The 20,143-nt window shown below is 36.8% G+C and overlaps 2 protein-coding genes across 2 annotated transcripts; both read right to left on the bottom strand.

The window, feature by feature from the left end:
* Window positions 1-5,884: 5,884 nt before the first annotated feature.
* Window positions 5,885-10,767, bottom strand: LOC105178562 (putative protein phosphatase 2C 58). Its single transcript, XM_011102055.3, has 5 exons — window positions 10,511-10,767; window positions 8,164-8,415; window positions 7,771-8,047; window positions 6,880-7,034; window positions 5,885-6,260 (listed from the first exon to the last, which is right to left on the bottom strand). The coding sequence occupies exons 1-5, from the start codon at window positions 10,541-10,543 to the stop codon at window positions 6,123-6,125; spliced, it is 855 nt and encodes a 284-aa protein (XP_011100357.1). The 5' UTR covers window positions 10,544-10,767; the 3' UTR covers window positions 5,885-6,122.
* Window positions 10,768-17,791: 7,024 nt separating this feature from the next.
* Window positions 17,792-19,937, bottom strand: LOC105178625 (uncharacterized). The gene is made up of 2 exons (XM_011102135.3): window positions 19,653-19,937; window positions 17,792-18,887 (listed from the first exon to the last, which is right to left on the bottom strand). Exons 1-2 carry the CDS (start codon window positions 19,825-19,827, stop codon window positions 17,938-17,940), a joined length of 1,125 nt encoding a protein of 374 aa, XP_011100437.1. The 5' UTR covers window positions 19,828-19,937; the 3' UTR covers window positions 17,792-17,937.
* Window positions 19,938-20,143: the final 206 nt, after the last annotated feature.

Here is a 20,143-nt window from a genome sequence, read left to right as displayed (position 1 = left end):
TATCTCCTTTAACCTTGCAGTATATACATTTATCATTCTCATTTACAGTGAAGCCAAATGCAAGAATAGTTTTATCAAACTTTTCATGCCACTGTTTGGGTGCTTGTTTAAGTCCATATAGAGACTTAACAAGTTTACAGACTTTATGCTCGTTACCATGAGCTACAAACCCTTCAGGCTGATCCATGTAAATTTCTTCCTCGAGTTCACCATACAAGAAGGTTGTTTTCACATCCATCTGGTGAATCGGGAGATTATACACCGAAGCAAGTGCTATAAGCACCCGGATTGTAGTCAATCGAGCTACCGGGGAATAGATATCGAAATAGTCTATTCCCTCCTTTTGTTTAAACCCTTTGGCCACCAATCTGGCTTTAAACTTATCTATGGTCCCATCAGGTTTCAGTTTCCTTTTAAAAATCCACTTACATCCAATAGTAGTACACCCCGGAGGGAGATCGACTAGCACCCACGTTCCATTGGAAACAATGGAGTCCATCTCACTTTTGACAGCTTCTTTCCACTGCTTGGCTTCTGAAGAGGCCATAGCATCTTTGAAAGTTATCGGATCATCCTCGATGTTGTAAGTGACAAAGTCACTTCCAAAATCCTTGACGATCCTAGCTCTCTTACTCCGTCTAGGTTCATCTGACTCCTCATGAGTCTGATTAGAACTACTAGGACCAACCCCCACATTTGACATCTTTTCCACATGTTCAGGAATAGATGTGGAGGTAAGTGAATCATCAAGCGAAACATTAGAAGGTATTCCTGTTTTTAAAGGAAATACATCTTCTAGGAATACAGCATCACGAAATTCGACTATTGTGTTGACCTCAATGCCTGGAATTTCTGATTTAATAACCAGAAATCTTAAGGCATAACTTGTCTCCACATAGCCCAAAAACACAGCATCGACAGTCTTAGGACCCAATTTCTTTCGTTTGTGTTCTGGGACTAGCACTTTTGCTAGGCACCCCCACACTCGAAAGTATTTCAGGCTTGGTTTCCTACCTTTCCACAACTCGAAAGGAGTACTCGTATTGTGTTTCAGAGGGACTCTATTCAGAATATGGCAAGCCGTATTCAAAGCCTCTCCCCACAAATACTTTGGTAACCCAGAGGTTAGTAGGAGACTGTTAATCATGTCTTTGAATGTTCTATTCTTTCGTTCAGCCATTCCATTAGACGAAGGGGAATAAGGAGGAGTCTCTTCATGAATAATGCCAAATGTTTGACAATATTCATTGAACTTACTCGACTCATATTCTCCTCCTCTATCGGACCTTAGTCTTTTAAGTTTCTTACCAGTTTGGGTTTCTGCTTCATTTTTAAACAAAATAAATTTGTCTAAGGCTTCATCCTTATTTTTCATGAGAAACACATAACAGTATCTACTGCAATCATCTATAAAGGTGATAAAATATCGTTTGTGGTCCCTGGTCAAAACTCCATTGAACTCACAAATATCAGTGTGAACTAAATCAAGTATTTCCGAATCCCTTTCAATTGACTGATAGGGTTTTCTAACTTGTTTAGCTTCTACACAAACTTGGCATTTGTGATTTCGTTCAATATTTTGACTAGGAATTAAATTCAAATTCATCATTCGTTTGATCGAATTGAAATTTAAATGACCTAACCTACTATGCCACAGAGTAGAAGATTCAACATTCCATATAATAGAATCAGAAACATCAATTTTATTATTATCAACTCGAACTTTGAACAAGCCATCATCTAAGTAGCCTTTACCAACAAAAATACCAAATTGCTGAATAACAACTTTATTAAACTTGAAAACCAATTCATATCCTTCCCTAACTATTACAGAACCACTAATAATGTTTCTTCTAACAGTGGGTACATGATGAACTCTTTTCAGCGACAGAATGCGCCCTGAAGGAAACTTCAAGTCCACGCTTCCTATCCCAAGTACTTCAGCTGTACTGGAGTTCCCCATGCTTACTGTCCTTCCACTGATGGCCTGATAAGACACAAAGAGAGATTTATCAGCACAAACGTGCACATTCGCTCCAGTGTCAATCAACCAATCATATGGTTCGTAAATAGTCAAGAGTTCGGGTTTACAGATACATACCCATCAGTTGCTCCTAGGGTGCTAGCTCCGCTAGAACCTCCCACAACCATGTTGACAACTGCCTGCCCAGTCTTGGCCTTTTTATTAGGACAAAGCTTGGCCCAGTGTCCAACCTGCCCACAGTTCCAGCATGGTTTGTTTGCTTTTGGTTTCTTATTTTTGGAGGCCTTGCTTTTATTGATGGCTTTCGAGTTCGTGTTAATCTTATTCACTTTTGGTTTCCCCACTATGAAATTGGCCCTTGGTTGATGTTCAACAGGCATCTTGTGCGTTTGATTTCTATGTTCTTCCTCAATGCTAATAGCAATCATAAGATCATCCAGAGACAATCTCCCTTTTTGATGCTTGAGTGTCATGCCAAAATTTTCCCAAGATTTGGGAAATTTGTCCACTATAGACATGACCAGAAACTTCTCGGGAAGCTTCATCTCAGCATCAGCCAGAGCATGCTCAAGGTTGATAATCTCATGAGTCTGTTCAGCCACAGACCGGTCCTCAACCATTTGATACCTCATGAACTTAGAAACAGAATACTTTTCGAGCCCTTGCTCTTCAGTATTATATTTCCGGTCCAACTCATCCCACAGAGACTTAGCAGTGTAAGAATCAGAACAATAGACATCGAAGAGCGTATTTGACAGGGCTGACAAAATCGCTCCTCTGCCTATTTGATCCCTTTCTGTCCACTGCGCTATCTCAACAGTTTTGGGATCGGTATCAGTAGGTTCAGGTCTGATCACCTGAATCACTGACAAAAGTCCTTTCATTGTCAACCAAATTTTCATTCGCTGTTGCCAGCGTTTGAAAAATTGGCCCGAAAACTTGTCCGGTAAACCGGTCAAGTCGACCTTTTGTGTGATCGGAATTGCAACAGAAATCGGCTCGGCCATCTTTTAGTACTTTAGGAAACTAAAAGTAATATTTCAAAAATGCTTTTGGAAAAATAGCGTTTTCTACAACAGTTCCAACACAAAATCCGATTTTTCAAAACCTGTATATTTTTTTCAAGATTGTTGGAAAAATAATTGGTTTCAAGTAATCGAAACAATGTTTTGAAATATTACAATCGGATTTAAGAAATCAAAAGCAATAAAACCACGTTGGAACAAATAACAAAACACAATTAGAAACGCTATTTACAACAAGAAATTTAAATAGAAAACTTACAACGAGAATTGTATCGTAACAATTCTCAGTCCAATTTGAAGTCGTTAATTTTTAACCGAATCGCAGAATAACTGCTTGCCTTGAAGAAAATATACGCCCCGTATCAGCAGTGCACCGGGTTCAACGTAATTTCTCCCAGGATAAGACGGTTACAGTTCTTCGGTTTTAGCACTATACCGAAGAACACCTCGATCAAACACTCAGAAGCTTATCGAAACAAGATATTCAAATACCAAAAATTGAAAGAAATTTGGTTGCCAAATGAAAGAGGGCAATTGAGAGAGTGATTAGGGAGAATGAAAATTGTTGTGTGTGTTCTCAAATGAAAGAATGCAAGCCTTTATATAGGCTTCCAAAAACCAGCAATTAAACATGGCAATGAAGACAAATTGATGGCCATGAATTCCCATTCAAAAACCGAAATCTGATTTTGAATAAAAATTGCTGTTTCATCTCAATCAAATGCAATGGGAGGTTGATTTTGAACAAAACTGCAGCATTACATTCAAAATTGAAGTTAATGCATTTCAAGGCAATTGAAAAGGGTGTTGGTAATGAGATAATGGCCATGATGAGGAGAAATAATAAGGCCATTCACTACCTCTTCAATCTGTGAGTTTCTATATTTGAAAATCAAATTCAACAAACTTATCCCGTACTATTGAAGATGGAAATTCCATTCATACCGAACAAGCCTCCAAGGCTTCCATATAATGATCCCCGCGAATCCATTCAAACAACTGACCACCTTGTTAACTAACTAAAATTGCATAGACATCCAATGTCTGTTTCCATTGAAACACACACTCATCCAATGAATGTAATACTTAGTGCAAGTCCCTCAACATGGAACGTTTCAAACTAACCCTCAAAAGTTGGTCTCATAGCTAGCATACAGTGCAACCCAACTACATAGTTTATCCAATTAATCTGTGAGCATATATTGTAACTTAAATCATCATTTAACACAATCGGTAAGCATAACAAAAATATTATGCCAAGGATGGATATTCACTATATTCATTAAGATAATATTACTTCAAGAATTATTGCTTAATAGTTCTCAAAATAACTAATCCAATTAACTTTCTAATAACCTATTCCATATTTGGTACCTCAGGTCATCGCAGAACTTCCAGTAGTCCAACTAACTGCCGTTTTCTCAGTACAATATGCAACCATCTTTTCATGCATTAATTTTCTCGACTAATAAATCTAGTTCCATTATCATCTTCTTCGTGCTTTGTGCTGTAGTAATTGGACGGGAGGGTGTGATCACCGGGTAATCTATCACTAGCCCACTGAGACACTTGATAGTATGCATCAATTTTCCCGACCGGTAAATCTAGTTCTAGTTATCATCTTCTTCATGATTTGTGCTGTAGTAATTGGACAGAAGGATGTGATCGCAGGGTATTCGATCACTAGCCCATTGAGACAATTGATCATAGTATCTCTCAAACATGTTGTTCTCGTCCTTGATATTCACTAGTCTAGCAACCACCAACAATTGGGATTTGTTACAACTATTGTACTATGGTTGGTCGGCAGTGTGCAGCACATTAAAAAATTGGTTTTTGAGATCTAGACACATCATAATCACATTTTTCATTAGATTTTTTCATACATCCACCTTTAAATGTTGTTACACGATTATCACTATAGATATATACACATATCATATCCAGATATAAATGTAGATATTAAAAACAATTATTAAACTATACTAAAAAAAAAGACAAAAGATTTCAATTTTTACTTGGTCAATCACAATCCACCTCCCCAAAACTCAGCTCAAAAAACGTGATAATGATAATATTTAAAATATACTCGATAATCACAGAAAATGGAAGTGTGTGTGGTTAAATGATTCAAGAAAGTGGATGGGAGGGGGGGAGCAACATATATATAGTAAAAATTGCGACCAGATTTTGCAACACAAATTGAGATGGAAGAATATAACAGTTGAAAAATAGCCATTGTGAAATTCGTGATGGTGTTTGCATCCACTTTGCGATGAAAAAGTAGTCGTTACTTAATTAAAATAGTATTTGCCGAATCTAACTAATTAAAAGGTTCATCATGTATTTTATTGTAATTTTTTGTCAATTGACATTTTTTTCTTACTGGTAATTAAGTTAAAACATCATAAGTTCACAGCGGAGAGGAAAAATCATCTAATGAATAATTAATGGAGAACAAATACTTGTGAATTCATACTTTTATATATAATACAGATATAAATATAGATTTTATTACTTTTTAACTAATCTAATTGAGTTTGAACTAGACCTATAAGCTTGCGGAACGAATTTTTTTGTTCAAGCTTCATACGTTAAGTTAAACAAATTGAACTCAAACAACCTTTAATTGATTGGATTAATCCGATCGAGTATCAATAAATTGATTTGTTTCCTAGCCATCGACATTAATGGGGGAAGAAATCACAACCAGGGCTATATTCGCCTCTGTGTGAGTCAGGCTGCATTGTCAGGAAGTATCGGTAATTTTTTAAATGACGAGCAGTATCCGTAATTATGTTAAACTTTAGGGGAGGTTATTGCAATTTACCCAAACGGTAAACAAAACCAAAAAGCTTCAACAATAAAATAGACATGAAGAATGTCGATAGTGTTTATATATAAGTATTTAAAAACGACACTATAAGTATTTAAAAACGACACTTCATAGTGTTTCTTCATATGTACAGAAAAATATCGTTCAGACCGCAGTAACCAATCTTTCCGCAAGCCAAACATCTAAGGTGCCTTACACAACAACATGATTCGTCCTCGCATCGTTTTCATTACAGGTAAAAACTCTTAAGCAAGCATAACGTATATAAACTCACAGATTAATGAAACCTCACGACGATGCAGGAGATATCATCCTTGCTTTTCCTAGAAACGGCCTCATCGATCAGATGCTTTGCTGCCGAGTGAGAGTCCTTAATGCTTCTAATGGAGTCCACCGCTTCCTGGTTCGACATGACCTGCAAAATGGAGCGGACAAGAGAATAAGGGTATCATCACTAGAGAAGAAATTAAAACACTATGTTGTGTTTGGATTGATGAATTTGCGGGTATGGATTTCAAATCAATAAGAAATCCTTTGCGTTTGTTTGAGTCATTCCATATTAGAAAGCATTTCTAGCACGTCAACTCTCATCTTCAACTATGTTATGTGGAATATTGACGGATTTTTAGATTCTTCTGATATGAAGCCTTTGGAAATCCTTTCCCTAAATCCTTCAAATTCAAATGCAACAATTTGAATTTGAATGAGAGGATTTAGCAAAAAGATTTCGAATGACTCCATATAAGAACAATTTGAAATCCATAAATAGTCCACGAAACATAGCTGAAACTGAGAGTTGATTGAAATCTTTCGGAGTTATCCAAACAAATCCAAAGGATTTATTATTAGAAATTTGAAATTCCGTATCTTCAAATCTATCAATTCGAACACAATATAATGGAAAAGGATAACTACTCGACTTTTTTCCTTGATTTGTTTTGCCACCTCAACTCGTGTACATATATGCATGTTACAATTATAACATGGAGACAGGATGGTGTAAAATCAAGCCGGAGTTTCAGAGATAATCCCACCTTCCACAATCCATCACTAGCTAAAATAATGAACTCCACATCATCATCTATTATCTCAACTGCTGTATCTGGCTCTGAACTGAGATGTCTCTTCAAGCTCTTGTCACCAAATGCCCTGGCCACTGCCAGCTGACCGTCGACTCGAGGGACGTCACCTGCCAGATCACAAAATCTCAGTTTGTTTCATTGAAAATATGTCTAAGATATAGAGATCTAAAAGGCACTGCTAGCTGATTAGAAATGTTCAGCGCAATATGTTACGTTTGAGAAGACAAAGTGTATATGGACAATTCAGAAAGAAAAAGAAGAAGAAAAAGGAAATTGACAGTCGAATGAAATAGTCTTCAAGCCATGAGTTTCAAGAAAGAACATACAACCAGACTGGAGAATATTTTTGGGTGAGTTTATAAACTCTTTAAAACATATTATGAGATACGATGTTATAAAATATTCGGTAATTTTTCCGGAAAAAGAGCTTATAATCTACATAACTAAAATGTTAAGCTCTTATGGAAATGAAGGAGTTCCTGATTTTCTTTTAAGACTTTAACAAACTTGTTCAAATTAATCACAAATCATCATTACGAACATCTTGTAAGCTCCATCGTCTTCTATATTGCAAACATTTCAAAGTTTATTTTCAAAGTAAGGTGTGACATCTATGAACTCTAAAAATATCTTATAAGATATGAGTCTAAGATATTTTAGATAAGCTTACCAAACGCGCTCCTAGTCCCTTTGAGCTTTCATGAAAATGGACATAAAGAAAGAGGAAAAGCCAAATCAATTATAACAAATGACGGTAACTAGACTAACAATGGAGTATGGGTTGTTAATAACTAAAACCAGTCCAGAAACTCATCCCGGCATGCAGAACTTGATACGGTGTACCTGGAATATTTGATACAAATCCACCCTTGCTCTCGATCAACTGCCTTTCCTTGCTAGGCTCATGATCAACAGATAGTTGTTTAACAGCACCTTTCCTGCAGATAACAGCTCGAGAGTCCCCAACATTTGCAACTACAAGCTTGTGTCCGTTGATTAATATTGCAGTAACGGCTGTTGACCCGCCTTTTCCCAACTGAAACGATTGCTCTAGTATTTCCTTATCTGTTGTCTGATATGCATTCTTTAGGGCACTCTCTGGGTTGGTCCAGAAGTCACTCTGTTTATATGAAAGTGAAGAAACAAATGAGAAACTCAGAGAAACTAAAAGCAAATGTCGCAAATGAAAAGAGTAAAGAATTACAGCCCAATAAACAAAGATGCACTCAAGATCACCTGCTTCAAAATATTGTCAAACAGGTGGCCTTGCAAGTACTTTGCAACGTCATGCCCCATATGCCCATCAAAGATAGCAAATAGGCCCAACTCATTATCATCCACTATCTTAAATTCAGAAACCAAACAATCTTCCATCGCATGATTAGTCTTTCCTTTCATCAGATGGAAACCCTGAGTAATATGCCTTGACAACCTGCTTTTGCCTTTTCCTGCGTCTGGTGTGACTGGAGTCGAAAAGCATGCTTTTTCCTAAGTAGTTAAACAGATAAGAACGCGATGAAAAGATCTGGTAATCATTGTCCCCAAGCAACAATTTGTAAATAAACATATGGTGAGCTTCATCATCAAGTTAGGCTTCAATAACTTGACGAATACACCCTCATATTGGACATGCAATGCAGTTACAGAATTTAGTTGAGAATGACTCAACTCCATTCGTGAATCCAGCAAAGGAAATAGGCAATGAAATTGCATATTGACTACAGTGTAGAGCTCAGTATCTTTGCTCGCAGCTATAAGAAATACAGTCTGCTGAAAGTAAAAGAAGTAGCTGGGAAAATGTGGTCTGCGGTCACATTTCACGCACTTTATATCTGGTGCATATGAACAATCAAAGGTACTTAAACTGGAAAATTTGCTCATTGCGCAATAGTCGAGTGGTCATTATGACTGAACAGAAATGCCATGAAGTCAAGAACCTATAGCACTCTCCTCAGGTTAAAAATCATGCACACTGTTGGCATTTCTCTGACCAGTTTTAGACGCAATGCAAGCCTGATCATAAGAGTAGTCATCGACTATCAGAATACATTCCCTCTTGGCAAGGCAAATTTTGAAAAAGACAGCAGCAGGCCCCCTCTGATACAATGACCAAGAGAGTAAGGTACTCAACATCTTTTCGGGGATGAGTTCAAAAAATTCCCAGTTTAAATACTATACCAAAAACCATATAAAAAGAAAATATTTTCAGAAAATCACAAACAAATATTGCGTCTTGTATCTGATGAATATTACCGCTGCACGTTGGAGCCTTAACTTGATGGACCTTGCCATGATAGAATCATTTTAAAAAATCAAAATAGTTTTGTAAGTAGAACCACGAAAACAAAAGACCCCTTTAGCAAACAGAGTGCCAACTTAATGTAGCATCTCTTCAACAAAGCAGCCCAACGGAATCGACACAATGAAAGCCTTTTAACTCTTGTAATTCATTCATGCTTTGGTTACAGGGCCATCCCTGAACTGAATGTTTGTGTCAGGCTATCAGCTTATAGGTCTTTTCAAACGATCATATAAGATGTTTGCAAACTTATTAAGATAATTGAGTATATGATAAAATTTATAGAAAGTAAGTTTATAAGATCCAAAAACAAGATGTTAGAATGCCGTACACAGATCCCTTCAGTTTTGACCATATTTTCACAAAATTGTCCTTACTAACATCTTAAGAGTTTTCTTAATTTATCAAACAATTTCAAAGTATATCTTTAAAATAAAATATTCCGTTTTATAAAAATATTAGATTATAAGATCTTTCAGATAAGATTAGCCAAATAACCTCCAAACTACTTCCAGTATTTTCCTTTGTATTTTCTCTTTTATACAATGTATATAAATCAAATACCCACAAACATGCTTCTTCTGTTTTAATTATCCACCAACGAAGTTCAGTACAATACCATTCAATATTCCAATTGTCAGAATCACTTGATCGGACAGGATTAAGGTCAAATCGTTTAAACTTCATACTGCTAATTCATCACCACCTTTCCAATCATACCTCTAATATATCAAATCCACAAGTAGAAAAGCCCATAATTCACCACAAGTAACTCTGCATAAACAGTATATACCTAATTCACAGTGAACTGAAATTAACCATTATCCTCCAAAAATGACCAAATTAAGCAAACCTTGCCAATAACAAGATGAAGTTTGACAGACAATCATACCCTGTCAAATGGAAAATTACCCAAAGAAATAGAAGACTAAGGCAAATTAATTTTCCGAATAAGTACTCACCAGTTTCCTACATAGTTTTGGAATAACCTAATAGGTATTAATTTTTTTGTCTTTTTCCCCTTTTTATTTTCCACCATCAACCATTTACAGTCCACTGATCAAGAACACGGATCTTGAAATTCCTAATAAAGAACTAAGGGCCAAAACCCCAAAAAAGTCAAAAAAGAACATTTTGAACAGAGATTTCAAGGTTGACTGCACAATCAAGAACTTAACAAGAAGACATAGGGGCTTATTCACCACACACACACACACACACATATATATGAAGACATAGATATGAAATCAGGGGGAAAAAGAAAGAGAAAGAGGGAGAACTGACCTTCATCTTGTTAAGTATTTCTCTTCCTGTCATGACTGTCTTTTTCTCAAATCTTCACTCACCACGATCTCTCTGAACCCAGAAAAAGATGGGACTGCTATTTATAAGTAACTAATAGCAGAGATGATAAAAAAGATTGAATTTTTTTTCCATATATGTTTATATACAGTATATTATTACTATCTGGTATATGCTTGCAATAATATGGGAGGATTCATAATCTGTATGTGATGTATTTATGAAAGTGTTGACTTGGAACCACAAGATTTGAACTGCTGACGAACTCATCACTGACTTTTTGGTTACTTTCTGTAGCCGCGTCTTCCTTTTCTTTTCTTTTCTTTTTTTTTTTTTATTGCCCAGATTAATCTACTTGTTTACTTTTCTTTTTTTTTAATTGTTTGGAACAATACAATTGATTGTTACAATTTTACTTTTACTAGAAAATATGAGATAAATGATTAAATTATGATTTTACATATTTGTCCAAATGAAAGACAATCATTTGTCAATTTTTTTAGTAAAATTTGTTACCAAATGAAAGACAATCAAATTTTTAGTAAAATTTTTCTATTTTCTTAGAAATTCCATAGGATTTTTTTCTAGGCTTTATCCTTCTTTTAAATTAATTTTTATAAAAAAAAATTAAAATAACTCCTTCAAATCGTGTTCTTGAATCAATAGGAATAGCCACACCACCTCTAATGTTGATGTTGCACGTCGCTGCCCTTCCCTCCACTACTGCGTGCGCATGCCACAGTCACCATCCCTCCTTCCACCAACCGTGCCCGCCATGCCACTGCCCCTCCCTCCACCACGGCCTCTCAAGATTCGCAGGCACTGCCCCTTCCTCCACCAAGTGCAAGTGCCACCGCCCCTCCCTCCATCAACTGCGTGCGCCACCACCACTCCCTCCAACCGCGCACGCAACGCCGCACTTCGCTGCCCCTCTCTCTTCCTAGTTGTGAAATATTTTCAGACATGGGAGGCAAAGAGGAGAAAGAAAGCGATGATTTTAATGAGAAAAAAAAGGATGTATGTCCAAGAAAGGGACAGTTTCATTAATTAATGTCAGAAACACAATTGGAATTAATTCCAAATATGAGGGCATTTCAAGCAAAAAAATTCGAGCTACTTACCAAAATGGAAAATGAATTTCCAATCCAACAAAGAGGGGCCCATCAAATTTTTAATCCTGACCCATTGGTCGGGATTTTAATCGACGCCAGATCCCAGCTAATTTCTGGCATCGTGCTTAATCTCGAGTCGCCAAATATGTTAGTAAACAATCTATTGGGCTATATTAAGCAACATATCGCACCTAATAAGGCCTAGTAAATAAGGCCTTAAGGTACGATTTTAGTCCTTACATTTTATAAACTATTATATTTTTCATCCGACAATTAATTATGTTACATTATTTAAAATAAAAATCAACTAATGTTTCTATTTCTCTCTTATTCCCATATGAAGTGAACAAATTAGTTTTGATATATTTTGCATCATAGGCATTTTTTTATAAATATAAACAGTTAATTATATTAGCTTTTCTAATTAGTCTCTCTCATTATTAATTTCTTACTCTTTTTAGTTCTTCCAATATTAAATTTTTCATTATTTTTATTATAAATTACTCATTATTTTCAGTTCTTTAAATCTTACTTGATTTCAATTTTGAAAAAAATAATTTAGCTCCCTGTGATATTGTAAATGTGCAAATTATCCTCATATATTTTTTAAAATAAAGCAATTTGCTCATTGTCTTGGGAGGTAAATTTCTTAATTTTAAAAAACACGGAAGGATGAAAGCTATTGTTTTTTCATAGGGATTATTTGCTCATTTGCAATATTACGGGGTAAATTGCGTTAAAATCCTTTAAATTTTAGTTACACTTTTTTAATCATTATTTTAGTTTTAGTGTTCGATTTATATGTATTTTTAAATTTCTTGTCCCGCTTCACTAGTTTCGTTCAACATATTTTGATTAAATTTCTTTTAGTTAGATTTATATAGTATAATTAATAATGTAAGGCCATCATTTTATATAGGAATGAATTTGGGGAAAAAATAAACTTAGGAATGGAATTATTTTGGTTTATCATTCCTATGTTTGGTATATCAAATGAACAAGAAAAGAAATTGAATCAAAACTTTCCAAATAACTCATCTATATGTTTTGTAAATAATAAAATTAAAAATTAAAAAATAACAACTAAGCAACGGATTACTACATAAAAAATATTATTTTAAATTATTTTAATAAATAACTTTAGCATATGAAAGTATAGAATACAACATTATATGGTATATATGCTATTACATAATATTTTTATGTATATAGTAATATTAATAAAGATGTTAATATTTTGTCAACAAAAAAACAATCCCATTCCCTATATATTAGGAATATGTGATAGCATGTTGTGGGGATGGAATCATTAATCTCTTTCCTATGGGAATATGAATTCCTAATGGAATTATTAATTCTTTTCTTACTTATACAAATCACATATGTAAAAATAGACTAGAGAATGTCAATTTCATTTCTGCCCCATTCACGGCCAAATAATTTTGATGAATTGAGTTATGTGAAACAAACAATATAAAAGTAATTTATGTCAATATTATTATAACTACTCTTAAGAAAATCATAATTTAAGTAAATTCATTTTTTTCAGGTAAATGTATATTTCATTGATTAAAAAAAGTACAAAAAGTACAATAAAACAATCCTCATAATTAGGCGGACCTCTCGATAGGTCAAGGGATCCGCCATAAACGATAAAGCGCACAAAATGCTAACAGAGTAAGAAAGATCAACACTCAGTATTCTCTGTCGCACGTTCTCGATGATAATGGCACCCACGGTGGATGCCTCACGGTTACCCCTATCAAAACTTCGAAAGTTTCATGCACGCTATATGTGATTGACAAGCACAGCCAGCAAAGCACGATATAAAGCCGAGATACAGTGCTTCCCCCTCCATCTACGTGCTGCTCATATGATATCAGTCGGCCAAGGTCGGTTAGGCCAGTCAAATTGAAGGGTTTGTCGGATCACCCTCAAGCATTGCCTCAAATATCTGTACTGAAAGAACAAGTGGGCATGTGTTTCGGGGGTCCCATCACATAAAACACAAGAAGTACCCAGGTGAGAGAGCTAAAGTTTGTCCAGGGTGGACAGTTTGCCAAGGATAGCCAGGCAGAGAACAAAGGCATGTCCGAGTATCCTGAAGGAACCTAAGAGTAGTGAAAATCAACCTACTTTGAGCCCCGGATTCCTGAGAGAGCGAATGATTTATGCAGCTATCGGTGCACTCTGCGATCCCCATGAAATACAGTCAGTGCCGCACAAATAAGAGGTAAATCATGAAAAAACTCCAAGTACTCAATATCAGTGAGAAAAGGCTAGTGTCAGTGTCCATCCTCAATCACCATATTAACTTTGTCCATCATCAGTGTGTTGGTAAGCTGTGGACCCACAAGAAGCGATGAATAAGTGGCCCAAGAACATGCCAAGGATCCTGTTATAAATAGAATGATGCCCCATCACCAACACGGTAGTCTATAAGAGGCCGTAATAGAGGACGTAATCGGAGAAATTTACGCCAGCCCCAAGAGCCCCACCTACTTCGATATCGTCCAAATGGATGTCTCTCGAAGTCGAGTGTGGTGTATCCAGTTGACCTATACGGACACGTTGTCACCACAAATCATAGTCCATAGTTTAAAACACATTAGTGCACGGTTAAGTGTAGCAATGTCTCGAAACCCATTGGCCACCTTCATCAACAAGTCGATAAATAAGCTCCCATGCCACCTTTGCATACCCACTATTCGATGCTCCCTTCTATAGAAATGCCCGAATTCGCTTCTCAATCTCCCTGATGATGCCTTTGGGCAAGATAAAAGTAAAGGCCCAATAGACACTCAAAGCAGTAAGGACGGTCTTTATAATTTGCAATCGTCCAGCATAGGACAAAGATATGCTCTCCCATCCGCTAATACGTTGATCCATTTTGGCAAGTATCACGCTTACAATCTGCAAGAGTAAGGTGTGAAGAGGAGGGGCAAACCTAAATATTTTATCAGCAAGTGTTCCTCCTAAAATTAGAGCACCGCAAATAAGTGCTCCCGGATCCCATGTGCCGAATGCGAGATGATCAAGTGGCTCTTTTGTAGACCAACTCAAAGCCGAGACAAGTCACCAAAAGTATCTAGTCCACATTTGAGCACCTGTACCGAATAGATAAATATAAGGGTAAATTACAACGACCTCCCCTAAGGTTTGGCATAATTACGAATACCCCCTCGTTGTTTGAAAAATTATCAATACCCCCCTAATTTTAACGATCGTCTAACAATTAGCCCAATCCGTTAGATTTTCGTCCATTCTTATGGTAAAGTGATCAAAATGCCCTTATGAAATAATTTTATTTATTTTTTTATAGACTAAGTGGATAATGCTTTTATAATTTTTTAAAAAAGTTCATCCATCTCGTTTGATTTTTCTTATAAGTTTTTAATTTTTTTGAAAAAATAAAAAAATACAGTAAGGACAAAGTTGATAATTTCGTACCTCCATCTAATGATTACATAATTTCATCAAACACCATGGCGGTATTTGTAAGTTTTCAAACAACAAGAGAGTATTCGTAACTATGCCAAAGCTCAGAGAAGATTATTGTAATTTACCCTAAATATAATTTATGCAAGCAAAATTAGGTCGTTAGATATATAAATATATCTTGGATCTGGATCCCTTGGGCCAAGCCTTTGCAAATAGAAAATCAAGGACCTACAAAAAAGACAGTAGCACTATGACGTCCAAGTCAGTAAATAACTGTGAAAAGATAAACTTAAGCAAGATAACATAGCAGTAAGTGATAAAAAATAACAAGAGAATAATCTTGATAAAGTGTTCTTGTGTGAAGACTTGTGAAAAAATTGTGCTACCTTAATCAAGGGGGAAGGCCTTGATTTTATAGTCATAGTCCCCGTCGGCTAAAGCAGCAACCTCTTAGGACTCGAGAAGGTGGTTATCGTGAAAGCTCTGGAAGTGGTTGTTCAATAAGCGTAGGATATAAGCTCCAAATCCCTAGAGAGTTGTTGAGATACATTGACAATCTTTTCAACCTGGCATTTGTGGAAGTAACCAACTTGCCAGCTAGGCTGGCTTGAAGCCCTGTCTTCTTACGGACAACGGGTTTTGGTGTGGCCAATAACTCCTTAATGTATTTGCAGGCTCCTAGCTTGAAGATCTTTTGGAGGCTTCTTCTCTTGGGTGTAGTGCCTTCAGTAACTTCTCCTGTGGGTTTCTCTAGATTAGGCCTCTTCATTGGCTGAGTGCATTTTTTTTTTGTATCATTCAATCTCCTCCACTTTGAGGACAGAGAAAAGAAATCCGTCTCACAAGGCCTTCCTTGCCCTTTCCAGCAAAAAAGTGAGATGACCTTTCTTGGAATCCACACTCTTGTCAGTGTGAGTTGATGGCTAGTCCGAGCCTATCATGATGCCTTCGGTGCGTGGGCACGACTTTTCAGGCAAGTTGGGTTGTGGTCACGTGTAATTACCCTTGGGGGAAAATGTTGTTTCATTAATAGCCCCAGTGGGAGACAGTTACCTGACTACAACGTGGTCAAAGTAGTTCTTGTTAAGTCTTCCTTATTGCAACTTCATCCTTTCCTTTCCCTTGTTCCCCCCACAATTTGGAGAAAGAAAAGATTCTAGAGCTCTTGCATTTCTCTTTCATGTTTTATCATTCTCATAAGTGTTTATCCCTTTCTTCTCCTTATTTTTCTCCATACTCCTCTTTTTCTTGGAATTTGTGCGATTTTCCATTGGTTCTTTCATGAGTATCTTTTGACGAATTAATAAGGTTTGTCAAATAACGGTCTGCCATTAATGATCCCACTAAAGCTACTTCTAGAAGCACGGGCCTTGGTTCTGAACATAGTAGATCAGCCAGGGAACACGGCAAACACGTGAAAAGTAAAATCTTTTAACGCATTAAAACCATATCAAAGGACTTAGCTTTGATCTTTTCCCAACATTGGATGGAATATGCAGACACGAGATTCTAACATATGGACACACATATAGAGAAAATATAAAGTGGAGATATATTAAACATAAATGTAACATTTACCTTTGTAGTTTTTCTTCGTTGCCCGCTATTAGCTTTGTTCCTCTTTGTGTTTCAAACACCTTCACCTTCTAGATCTCAATGTATGGATCCTCTAAGCATATCCACACCATCTTTGGAGGAGCTTAGATCTTTTTGCTAGAAGAAATCAAGTCCAAGGAAGATTAGAGATTGAAAGAATTATACTATGAGAATAATATATCTTTTCAATTTAGCTTTGTTCTTCAATTCATCCTAGATCAAGAAGAACAAAGCAAGGGATAGAGACAGGGTGGTGGCCAAGTGGAGAGAGTCCAAGAGTAAGGAGAGTGCTATGTGGTTTTGATATACACATACAATTAATGGAATGATAAAAATGTATCTAGATACATTTTAATCATCTCTATTAGTCAAGCTCCCTCTCACAAGGTATGATCAAATCATACTGAGTGAGGAAACCACAATCATGGACATAAATCTACAATCAATGGAATGATAGAAGAGTGTCTAGATGCATGGAGATGTGCCTAGATGCGAGTAGACGTGTCTAAATACGTTCTAATCATCTCCATTAATCAAGCTTCCTGTCACAAGGTATGATCAAATCATGCCAAGTGAGAAAACCACAATCAAGAACCAAGTTAATCTCAACACCTTCTAAAGGTGAGGCCAATTTTGTGCTTTCCAAAGCACAAAATCAGCTTCTCCCTTCTGTTGGAAGAGTCCAATTCTTTCCCTTCCAAATGTGGAAGTCAACTAAATAGATAATTTTCAGAGGACATTAAATTATAATTTAAAATTTTATTTTAAAATAAGTATAATTTTACATTTTTAGGTGGTTTAAATGTAACTAACACTTAATTATATGTAGGTTGGACTTTGTGGGCAAAGATCCACTGAAAATATTAAATAAGGGATAAAATTGAAATTTTATAATATTTTTGCTATCGTCAAGTATAAATGAAGAATTTTTCAGAAAGGTAAAAGCATAATTTTCAAAAAAATTTAAAAATAAATAATTTCACATTTTTAGAGGTGGTTTAAATATAACCAACCCTTAGTTATAGGTTGAACTTTGTGGGCAAAGATCAAAGATAAACTCCTTATCCACCAAATCCATAACAATTCAACTCATGTCATTTAAGAGTTGCAAATATAAAAGATAAAGAAACTCATGTCATTCAAGAGTTGCAAATATTAAAAAGAAAAAGAACGACAAAAGAAATGCAAGAACCCGAATTGGGAATTCCAAACAAATGCAGCACGAAAAACATTAAAATAACTGAAAACAGAGCAGAAAGCTCAAAGAAAGCCAGCAGAAACCATGGTCACCACAAAAGTAAACGCCACGAGCAGAACAAATGAACCACCGATATCTGCCGCATCTGAAGGTGCAGGTGCTGGAGCATGGTTTGGTGGAAACACTGGTGCGTTTGCATATGGCGGCGGAGCAATGTGGTGATGCTCAAAGTCCGGCTGAGGTGCACTATAATTGTTCTCTGGGGATTGAGACGATGGGGACGGTGAATGATGACCAGGGATCGGAGATGATGCAGGAGCTTCCTTGTGCGAAGATGGCGATGGAGAATGATCATAGGGTGGTCCAACAGGTGGCCCGTCTGATGGGTTTTTGGCCACCGGCGAAGTGGACGGAGAATGAGAATGTGGTCCAACATGGTCTGACGGAGATTCAGCTGCTGGAGATGGGGGGAGTGAATGAGAGGGTGACTCGACGGGCGGCACATGGGTTGGGGTTTTAGCCTCCGGAGAAGGGGATGGAGAATGAGAACGTGGTTGGAAGGAGCGTGATGGGGTTTCCGCGGCTGGAGATGGGGATGCAGAATGGGAGGGTGGGGGCGCGTGTGTAGGAGCTTCTGGCTCCAGTAATGGGGTTGGCGTTTGATGAGCAGATGGAGCTGGCGCTGGAGCTTTATTGGGTGGTTTCACAGGCGGCACAGGTTTCACTGTGGCAGGGGAGGAAGACGGTGGTTGAATAGGAGCTTGTGGTGGCAGAGATGGAGCACTTACTGGTCCGCCGTGATGATGATGAGAGAGGACTACAATGATGAACTTCTGTCCCTTCTCACAGTTCTGATCATGGCCACTTATGAAGAAGAAAGGCCCTGAATTTTCAAACTTGAATTTCGAGTCACCATCCTTGAGATTCTTGATAGGGTTATCCTTGTTACATTTGGAATAGTCATCTTTGCTTACAACAAGAACTGAATCCTGACCTTTCTTGTATCTGAAAACTGCAAAAACAAACAAATGTGAATTCTAAACATTAATGGCATGCTTTCAAAGGGTTTGTAGCATTTTATCACCATGTGAAACACAAGATATATTTTCTTCTAAAAAAACCCTCTAAACATTAAAGAGAGAGACACGGAGAGGGAGAGAAGGATCAGACCTGCATTTTTCGTCCAATAATTTTTACTGGGTCACACTTTAGTTTTGATCAACTTTTATTTCAATTTAGGACAATAATTTACAAAGTACTACATTTGGTCCAATTTTTGTTATGAAAAAAGCTAATTTCACAAGAAAAATGTGCTGTCACATGCCAAACATACCTCTGTTGCATTTAGTGGCTGCTTTCAGACAAATTCAATAGCAATAATGTTTATACACACAAGAAATTCGTTCATTCATTGGTATATGATGAAATGTCCTGGGCCATGGATACACTTGCTTGCTCACAGGCACAGACACACAGGAGTCTGGGTGACAGCCCTACGATTTGGACTCCAGATTTTTATGGAAGAATTGGTATTCAAACTTGGGTGTTAGCATTAAAAAAAAAAAAACGAAAAGAAAAAGGAAAAAAATACAATTTTACCCCTATAATAAGAAAAATAAACGCCTATAATAAAACAAAAGCAAATTACCCTCTATTAATAACAAGTTGCTAGTTCTTTTTTGTAAGTGGTTTTTTACTCATTCCACGTATCACATGAGCGGATTAAATTGCATTAAACCCTCAAAAAATCCATAATAAGAGAAAGGAAGGAACGTACAGAGCTCATCCTCGGTTTGAAAGCGGTATCTTTCAGCCCAGTGGCTGTACTTCTCCGAGGGCTTAAGCGTCCAACCATCGTGCCCGCCAACGTAAAACGTATGAGCATGAGAAGAGCACAAAACCCCCATGAAAACCACAAACACCAGGCCCGTTGCAGAAGGACAAACAGCCATTCCCACAACAAAGAAAGGTTTTGGAGCAGTTGGATTAAGTAGATATGAATGCAAATTTGAAAGACTCGAGGGAGGAAAAAAGGAGGAGATGAAGGGTTTGAATGTTTGGAGGTAGTGAGTGATATGTGAATGCACATCGATCACTCTCTATATATAGTGATGGAAAAGGATGTGAAATGAGATTAGGCTGCTGGAATGTGAGTTATGGTGGAAATTTATTGCATGCTTTGGTCTTGGATTTTACTTTGAACACACTAAATTTTATGTTTGAAAGCTGAAGCGTTGTATGTTGTATTGACATTTGGTGAGATGCAGT

Source organism: Sesamum indicum, linkage group LG12 (assembly GCF_026168435.1).
Source record: "Sesamum indicum cultivar Baizhima isolate 11 linkage group LG12, ASM2616843v1, whole genome shotgun sequence".
NCBI classification, from domain to species: domain Eukaryota; kingdom Viridiplantae; phylum Streptophyta; class Magnoliopsida; order Lamiales; family Pedaliaceae; genus Sesamum; species Sesamum indicum.
Note: the sequence above shows the minus strand (reverse complement) of the source record. Positions and strands in the feature narration are given on the sequence as shown.